The sequence below is a fragment of the Melanotaenia boesemani genome, chromosome 7, assembly GCF_017639745.1.
Source record: "Melanotaenia boesemani isolate fMelBoe1 chromosome 7, fMelBoe1.pri, whole genome shotgun sequence".
NCBI classification, from domain to species: domain Eukaryota; kingdom Metazoa; phylum Chordata; class Actinopteri; order Atheriniformes; family Melanotaeniidae; genus Melanotaenia; species Melanotaenia boesemani.
Window position 1 is genome coordinate 30,965,861 of NC_055688.1, and position 9,874 is coordinate 30,975,734.

A 9,874-nucleotide genomic window follows, 5' to 3' on the forward strand; every position below is an offset into this window, starting at 1 on the left:
GCCGCTTGTATTCGCGATCTTGTTCTTCCAGTCACTACCCACAGCTCGTGACCATAGGTGAGGGTAGGAACATAGTAAATCAAGAGCTTCACCATGACAGGTCTATACAGAGTTTGCATCACTGCAGATGCCACGCCAATCCAGCCCCATCCTTCCCTCATTTTTTAACAAGACCCTGAGATACTTAAACTCCTCCACTTGGGGCAGGACCTCATTCCCGCCCTGGCAAAAACACTCCATTCTTTTCCAGCTGAGGACCATGGTCTCAGATTTGGAGGTGCTGATTCTCATCTCAGCTGCTTAACACTCAGCTGAGAATCACTCAAGTGAGAGCTAAATATCAGGGGCCGATGAAGCCAACAGAACCACATCATCTGCAAAAAGCAGAGACCCAATCTTCAAGTCACCAAACCGGATCCCCTTCAACACCTCGACTGCACTTAGAAATTCTGTCCTTAAAAGTTATGAACAGAATTGTGACAAAGGGCAGCCTTGGCGGAGTCCAACCTTCACTCTGATTTACTGCTGGCAATGCAGACCAAGCTCTGGTTGTACAGGGACTGGACAGCTGCAGATCTTATAGACCAATATTTTATTCACAATAAAAGAAGAATAAGGCTACATAAAAACGTAAGTTTTAAGTAAGACATTTAACAAATATAAGATAGGTTGTCTTGAACTTGATGTCAGTAACGTCTCAAAAGAGGTGAAAAAGGGCCGTATTTACCACTGCAGCATCTTCTTTAACAACAGTCTGAAAACATCTGGGAACTGGGACAAATGTGTTCAGTTGGTAATAGAGATGCAGGCTTTGGAAAGGATCACTGATAACAATCCAGATGGTTCCTCTCATCATCTGACCACAGAACTGTTTTCCTGTAATTTCCATGACAAAATCATGACCATTTTTAACCCAGTGCTACCTGAGGAGCTGAAGATCATAGATATCCAATGTTGATTTCCAGTTGGGCCTTTGGTTACATAGACATCTGCAAATTTTCTGAATTTTATTATGATATTATGTATTCTAAACGATGGAATATTCAGAGTTTACAGTTCATCATGAAGTTGCTCCATAATTTGTAGATGCAGTTTTTTGCAGATTACAGAACATCTGCCATGTTCCTCCAGCTTTTAGCACCACCTATTTTTCTAGCCTGTCCCAACTTTTTTCCTTTTGTTTTTTTTATACATATTGTTGCCATTAAATTCAAAATGAGTCAAAATCTTTCATGAAATAGTAAAATGTCTCATTTTCCAAACTTAAAATGTTTTCTATGTTTTATTGCAAATAAAATATCAGTTTATAGGATTTGCAGATCATTCTGTTTTAATCCACATTTTAAACAGGATCTTTTTGAAGACTTTTTGGAAATTAAGTTGTAATTAGACTCATTTTTAAGAACTATTTAAAGTTAACTTTCATTTAATGGTTTTAATAGTCTCCAGCTCTGGAGGAGACTTTGTCACAAATACTCCAGTTGATCAGGGTCAGAGTTATTCATTCAGTTAATATTAAATTGAAATTTGAACATAATGAAGTCATATATCCAGCAAGCATCAATGCCTGCAACGTCCTCGTACTCTACCTAAAGCTAAAACAATAAAAAACACAAAGAATGAGAAAAATAACATCAGATATTTCAGTCTGTCAGTCAAATGTAAGAGTTCATCATCTTGGGGGTCTAAGGAAAGTAGATTCTTTTTTGAGTTTGAGTTGTTTGCAGAAGAGTTTGCAGAGAGGGCAAGGATGCAACACTCTACCAAAGAGTATGTAAGTGGTGGCTGTTAAGAAGATGAACTGAACATCTTACACTTACAAAGCTGCTGGTTAGATTACAGTTTTCCCCAATCTACATACCAAAATATCCTCAGGAAAAATGCTGAATGCCACATTTTCCTCTGATGTGTTTGGAATTTAGGCTGCTTTCTAAAAAAAACAACAAAACAAAAACATCTGCCAGATTAATGTATGTAACTTATTATATTGCCCATTTAGTGCCTGCATATGTCCATACAGCACAACCTGACCCTTAAAAACCATTTATCATCTAACAAGTTACAACACAAGATCCCACATCTGACCTCGAACATCAGCTGTGAACGGCTGTAGACTAAACTATATTAGGCACAGAGTAAGCTCTATCCTCTTTTGTCCCTTGAGAGCCCTCACATCACCTTGAACCCTGCACAAGACTGTGTGAAGCCTTGCCAAGCCTATGAACATGACCTGGGGAGTGTATGTGAGGGAATGGGGGAAGTGGGTAGGAGGAGGCAGAGGATGGAGAAGAGATGAAGGAGATGCTGCTTGCTCTATCACAGACAAGACAAATGATGCACAGACAGATGGCACTCAACATCAGTTTCAGTTAGTTTCCAGTTACAGCAGCTTCACTTCAGAACTTCAGATGCTCATGGTTACAGTCACGGTGCTGGATAAATGAGATCATGCTGACCTCTGAATGATCTCTACCAGATTAGAACTTCTGGCTTCACAGTTCTTTGATAGTTTGCTCCCAGCAGCCACATGAGGGTACTGTAGCTCACTGGGGAGAGGGGGACAGAGAGTAAAGGCAAAGGTCTAGAAATCACCTCAGTCATGTCTTAAAAGCGGCCAGTTTGTGATACCTAAGTTTAATGTTGTGAGAAAAGGTGCCACAGAAATGCAGACACTGCATGACAGCACCCTGGACTGCAAGCAAACTGGGCTGTATCACCCATTAACTGAAGTACTCCAGGAAATATAATATGTGATGAACTGTAGAAAGAACATATGAAAAACAAGCGGTGATATGAATTTCCACAACATCAAGCCGTGTGTCAGGTGGGCCACACAAGAACAACAATTTGTATGATGTGACCTGAACAGGAATCTGGTCATGTTTAAGCTGCAATCTGAAATTAAATAAAGTTACACGTTAAACTGCAGTTGATTTTAGATCCAATCATTTGGTTTGAGGTAGAGAGAGGATATAAATTGGGCTGGAACTGCTTGACCGACAGTAACAAGAAGCGCCTTTTTTACAGTATTTGACTTGTTAACTGCAATTTCTGTGCAGAAAAAAAAACACTTCAGAATGATATAAGTTTCCCCAAATTTATTTTGTTCACAGGAGAGACTGCTTTAACCTTTACTTGAATTTAATATATATATATATATATATATATATATATATATATATATATATATATATATATATATATATACAGTGTGTGCAGAATTATTAGGCAAATGAGTATTTTGATCACATCATCCTCTTTATGCATGTTGTTCTACTCCAACCGGTACAGGCTTGAAAGCCTACTACCAATTAAGCTTGTCAGGTGATGTGCATTTATGTAATGAGAAGGGGTGTGGTCTAATGACATCAACACCCTATATCAGGTGTGCATAATTATTAGGCAACTTCCATTCCTTTGGCAAAATGGGTCAGAAGAGAGATTTGACGGACTCTGAAAAGTCAAAAATAGTGAGATGTCTTGCAGAGGGATGCAGCACTCTTAAAATTGCCAAGCTTTTGAGGCGTGATCATCGAACAATCAAGTGTTTAATTCAAAATAGTCAACAGGGTCGCAAGAAGCGTGTTAAAAAAAAAAGGCGCAAAATAACTGCCCATGAACTGAGGAAAATCAAACGTGAAGCTGCCAAGATGCCATTGGCCACCAGTTTTGCCATATTTCAGAGCTGCAACATCACTGGAGTGCCAAGAAGCACAAGGTGTGCAATACTCAGGGACATGGCCAAGGCAAGGAAGGCTGAAAAACGACCACCACTGAACAAGACACACAAGATAAAATGTCAAGACTGGGCCAAGAAATATCATAAGACTGATTTTTCTAAGGTTTTATGGACTGATGAAATGAGAGTGAGTCTTGATGGGCCAGATGGATGGGCCCGTGGCTGGATCAGTACAGGACAGAGAGCTCTACTCCGACTCAGACGCCAGCAAGGTGGAGGTGGGATACTGGTATGGGCTGGTATCATCAAAGATGAGCTTGTGGGACCTTTTCGGGTTGAGGATGGAGTCAAGCTCAACTCCCAGTCCTACTGCCAGTTTCTGGAAGACACCTTCTTCAAGCAGTGGTACAGGAAGAAGTCAGCATCGTTCAAGAAAAACATGATTTTAATGCAGGACAATGCTCCATCACACGCATCCAAGTACTCCACTGCGTGGCTGGCCAGAAAAGGTCTAAAAGAAGAAAAAATAATGACATGGCCTCCTTGTTCACCTGATTTTAACCCCATAGAGAACCTGTGGTCCCTCTTCAAATGTGAGATCTACAGGGAGGGAAAACAGTACACCTCTCTGAACAGTGTCTGGGAGGCTGTGGTTGCTGCTGCAAGCAATGTTGATCGTGAACAGATCAAGACACTGACAGAATCTATGGATGGCAGGCTGTTGAGTGTCCTCGCAAAGAAAGGTGGTTATATTGGTCACTAATTTGTTTTTGTTTTGTTTCTGAATGCCAGAAATGTATATTTGTAAATTTTGACATGTTATATTGGTTTCCCTGGTGAAAATAAATAAGTGAAATGGGTATATATTTGGTTTTTGTTAAGTTGCCTAATAATTATGCACAGTAATAGTCACCTGCACACACAGATATCCTCCTAAGATACTAAAACTAAAAAAGCCCCACTCCAACTTCCAAAAATATTCAACTTTGATATTTATGAGTCTTTTGTGTTCATTGCAAACATAGTTGTTCTATAATAAAATTAATCCTCAAAAATACAACTTGCCTAATAATTCTGTACATATATATGTGTGTGTGTGTGTGTGTGTGTGTATATATGTATATGACTTAATGAACAAATTAATTAATCAGTTAAATAAAATAAAACAAAGTTTAAACATAAATAAGGATTTTATTTTCATATTTGACCCATTAACATAAGAAACACTCCATAAATTTATTTTTACAGGAATGCAGGAACGTTTTAAGTTTATTATTCTATGATTGGTACTCTTTTCTTCCCTTAAAACCATTACAGAAGTTTTCATCTTCATGACAACAAAGTATTAAAAAAACAGTCATCAATAGACTGTAAAATCTGTCAAACCGTCTTTTAAGACTTTTTCAGTTAACTTTTTCTGTCCCTGAAAACTGAGAGCTTTGCTTCCTTGGAGGAAAACTGCACCAGATAGCAGCAGCCGGAGTGTATATCCAGAAGAACAGTGCACATCACTGCTTTCAGTATTTTATTTTATTTTTTTTTAGAGAGGTTAAGATTTGTCCACATTGTAGGTCTCCTTAAGATAAGTGTGTTGTAAAGTTTTCAAAGACAGAACTCTCCGTCTGTCCTGGCCTTGTGAAGTAAAGATATTAAATGAACTCTCTTTTCATTTAGTAGAAGTAATGGCCAAGCCATGTTTTCTTAATTAAATTACTTTTTTAAGTTGCCTTAATTCATGATTATTTGTAAAAATAAATCTTGATTTTTCCATTTTAGTGCACTCATTGTACGTTGAATTAGTGGCAGGCTGAATCTGAGTAATCTCTCTCCCTACACTGACTAATGTTGAGATAAGCCCTCTGTTGGGGGTCATAATATTTGTTGCGGGACTTCTTGTTCTTTTTTTCATGACACAGTGTTTGTTGTCATGGAACAGAGTGAATTTAGGATTAATCAAACCCTTCTCTGATGATGAAAGGCCTAAAACCTTTGCAGAATACTACATTTTGTAGAATTGTATATGTGCATAAGCAGCCAGATAACAATAACACTTATGTGTATGTCCATATATTCCATGCAAATGTATTTAAACCATTTGTATTCATGTATTTATAAACATGTAAATATTCTTTTATTAATATAAATTAATATGGTGAATTTTAAACTTTTAGATTTATATTTAGACATTGTATTACCAGCCATGTGTTCCCATGATTGAGCTTCTCAAACTTCTATAAAGACCTTGGTGTATTCACGTCTTGTTTCAATTAAGCTTGTGACACTTTGTTTTCTGATTCTTTTCCTCTTGTTGTCTGACTAATAAAAAATTGGCCTGCATATATTTGAAACAATCTATAAAGACATCGCTGCATCATCATGCAGAGAAATTTGCTTAATATCTACTACGTGCAGTCAAAGCACTTAAAGGTTGTTTTTTTTTAAAGTTCAACATTTCAACTTTTGACATTTTTAATATATGGGATAATGCTATCCATTTTGTGGAGAAAGTAAAATATTGTGGGCTCAGATTCTTTGCCAGATCATATCTTGATATCTTGCCTATTATATTTGAATCAGTTAAAACAGTTAATGGATCTAAATCACGCAAAGGCTTCAGGATACAAGATAGACTACCAGCCCAAGGCATCGCAAGCCGCCAGCAGGAGAAACAGAGGGAGGGTACCCTCAGGCTCACACCGCGCGGTCCCTCACTCCAACACGTAGCCCTTAAAAATACCCACCCGTTCGAGTAGCGGAAGTTTTTAAGCTACCTTATCTGAAGCTTTATCTGAGTTGGAGATGTGCTGCAGAAAGACAGGTCAAAGGGGATCACAGGGCTAGTGCAGCACGAAGCATTAGGGATATGAAACACATGCCAGACCTGCCACTTTCAGTTGACAGAATAAGTTAGTATCTAATGGTCTAAATCCGATTCTTCTCGTTAATTTAATCAACATTCGTTGCACACGTTATTTCAATTTATTTTTTAAGTAAGCCACAGAAAACTGTCCACGGAGGCCAGTCGTATTGGAAACATTTCTTCCATGTTTTGCCTTTCCCTCCATGTGCGTTTACTTTATTTCTTCAATTATTACAGCAAGAGTTGAGCCAGTGTTGACTCTCGCTGCGGCTGAGAAAGATTTTACAGCCATTCATCAGCTCCCGAGGCGCACAAATAGTCTTTAAAACTATAAACACAATCGCTGGGTCGGAGACAGGAGGACCCATTTACCCCGTGGCTGCGCTAAACGCTGAAGATAAAACAAACGATAATACTGTCTGTCTCCTGTGGCCGTCTCCACAGGCATTAATGGCAGGTTTAGCGCCAGCTGTGCGAAGGAAAACGCATTGAGGTTATGCGTCATTACGCACATGTTCACAGTTTTGTAGTTTGGGAAATTGTGTGTGCGGAATATTTTAAATTTACATTCAGTTTAATTAGTCTAGTGACAATAATCTATTAGAATTAGTCAGGACTTAAATAAGAGGATTTTAAAAATCCATGTAACTGAAAAAAGAATAACTTTAAAGCAATAAATTTGGACTTTCTTTTTTTTTTAATGTGTCGACGATAAAAGTGTCACACATGACACTTCTTTAGGATAACCTGGCCTGCAGCGTGGGTGGGAGCGTGTATATGTGTGTGTGTGGATTTGTTGTCTTCTGTTATCACACGCTGATAAGGCAGACAGCGGCTCCAAAATCTCTTAGAGGCAGACAGCAGTGTGTCACTCCTGGTTTCAGGTTCCATGTTCGGGGGACCCAACCTGTTGTCTGATCCCCACTTTTTTTCTTTTTTTCTTTTTTTTTTTTTTGTCCTGACGCTTGTCTGTTCTGTTTCCCGTCGGATGAAGGAAAGGACGGCACCAAAAATACAGATTCACGAGACACACTAACCCCCATTAATTCCTCTCACAAACCTAAAAAACGCATGTGTGGCTCCTTGGTGGCTCAGATACAGTTTCACGCCTCCGTTGTCTGATCATTTTTCACTCTGAACTGTAAACATCCGTCAAAAAATGCTGGACTGGAGCGTAAATGCGCTACGTTGTGTGCATTTAATGCAGTACAAGCCTTAAGGGTTATAAACTTTAGTAATTTTCCTCCTCTGGGAAGATATAATAACAATTCTAATACTACTACTACTACTACTACTACTACTAATAATAATAATAATAAGATAAGAAGAAGAAGAAGAAGAAGAAGAAGAAGAAGAAGAAGAAGAAGAAAAAGAAAAAGAAGACGAAGAAGAAGAATATCGGGGCTGATGTTAGCAGTAAACAAACAGACTGAGTTTATTCCAGGCATCACTTCACGCCATTATAGGCCAACTGGAGCACTAAGCGGACCAGAATTCTGGTCCCCTTTTCCCTCCACCTCTTTTTCCCTGCGTCACTGAGAGGAGAGGCCGTGAAAAAAACAGTTTGGAGACAGAGTTGACATTCAAAATGCACACTTCACTCAAGATCAGTCTGGTACACCAAACTAATACTTAAATGCTGTAAATACCGGGAAGGAAAGTGGGTTTGTTGACATCTTTTTGCTGCCCATGTGACAGGTTGATAGCTTCTTTTTTTTCCCTAAAGATCTTGGCAATGTTCCCCAGCCCCAGCACGTCCACTCCCTTCTCTGTAAAGGATATATTAAACTTGGAGCAGAATCACGACGTTATGGTATCTTTGGACATTTCCCCTCAAATGGACTGCTGCACCGTGCCGACATCCTCTTCTTCGTCCTCCTGCATGCTGGCCAGACTGAAGCAAGAGCCTCTCCGGGACATGTCCTCCTCCACCGCTGCCTCTCTGTTAGGGGAGGACGTCCAAGACTCCAAGCCCGGCAGAGGCAATCCGTTCAATTTTGTTTCTACCTTTTATGGAAAATCCCTCATGGAAATGGACATGGAGAAGGGTGGGAAATCAGATGCGTTTGAGGAGAAACGAAGAAAAGGTGAGCTGGTGTATCTAAAAATATAATAATAATAAAAATAACAATTCTGAGGCCTGTAGAAAATAAGGCCTTCAGGCTCACGAACTTTGATTTGTGCAAAACGGAACGTATATGCTCCAAAAACAGCTCTAATAAACATCTAATGTGGGAGGGAGATTTTCGTAAAGACCTTGATTTACAAATAACAATAACCAGATTAAAAGTAACGCGTATAAAAAACAGTTTAAAATAAATAACTTTCACTGGCAAGTTATGAACTGTGCTTGCAGTAAATATCATATCCTGATTGTTATTATTGAGGGTAACTGGTTCCAATAAATTGTGTTCTGTCTTTGGTTTAATTAGAGGACTTCAGTGTTCCGGCCGAGCCTGTGGAAGACATAAAGCCCGATGATCCGGACCGACCCAGACCCCGGAGGCGCAGGAAGCCACGGGTCCTCTTTTCCCAGGCGCAGGTGTACGAACTGGAGCGCCGCTTCAAGCAGCAGAGGTACCTGTCCGCCCCGGAGAGAGACCACCTGGCGGGTGTGCTCAAACTCACCCCAACCCAAGTGAAGATCTGGTTCCAGAACAGAAGGTATAAGTGCAAGCGGCAGAGGCAGGATCAGAGCCTGGAAATGGTGTCTCTGCCGCCGCCAAGGAGGGTGTCGGTGCCTGTGCTGGTACGGGACGGGAAGCCTTGCCTGGCGGCGGACACGGCAGCCTATAACCCCCCCTACAGCGTGGGCCCTCTGAACCATTTCACTTACAACAACTACCCAGCTTTCAGCAGCTACACCAGCCCCGGCTGCAGCACGAACTATGCATGCAGTTACCCCGCAGCCACGACTATGCAGGGGTCGTCCAACAACGGGAATTACATGAACTTTGGGGTCGCGGAGCTGAATAATGTACAGAACACATTCTCTCCCAGTAATGGGGTATCGTCCTTACACGGCATTAGAACGTGGTAAAAAAAAAAATATATAAATCAATAAAAATAAAAGATAGCCTATTCTACTAATTCACTTTGACGGGATTTTAACTGCATGCAGATTTAATGTGTCAAACAAGGCTGAGTTGTATATACCCTCATATTTCATTACTTTTGTAGTTTTTCGTTGTTTATTCACCAGTTTTTGTCCTAATAATAAAAACTTTCATTTATTTTCAGTGTATATGTATATGTAATAAAACGAAAATAAGTTTATTTTATTTTAAATTTGTCAGACTTTTTTCTGTGTAAATTTATTTAGTTGCATTTATTTA

At 39.6% G+C, this 9,874-nt stretch overlaps 1 protein-coding gene across 1 annotated transcript; it reads left to right on the top strand.

The window, feature by feature from the left end:
* Positions 1 to 8,274: 8,274 nt before the first annotated feature.
* On the top strand, positions 8,275 to 9,579 carry nkx2.5 (NK2 homeobox 5). Its single transcript, XM_041990680.1, has 2 exons — positions 8,275 to 8,626; positions 8,972 to 9,579. The coding sequence occupies exons 1-2, from the start codon at positions 8,275 to 8,277 to the stop codon at positions 9,577 to 9,579; spliced, it is 960 nt and encodes a 319-aa protein (XP_041846614.1).
* Positions 9,580 to 9,874: the final 295 nt, after the last annotated feature.

Bases quoted from the DNA above. Each gene is read 5' to 3' on its own strand.
- nkx2.5 (XM_041990680.1), top strand. From the start codon at position 8,275: ATGTTCCCCAGCCCCAGCACGTCCACTCCCTTCTCTGTAAAGGATATA. The intron at 8,627-8,971 runs GTGAGCTGGTGT...TGGTTTAATTAG, and splicing joins TGAGGAGAAACGAAGAAAAG to AGGACTTCAGTGTTCCGGCC.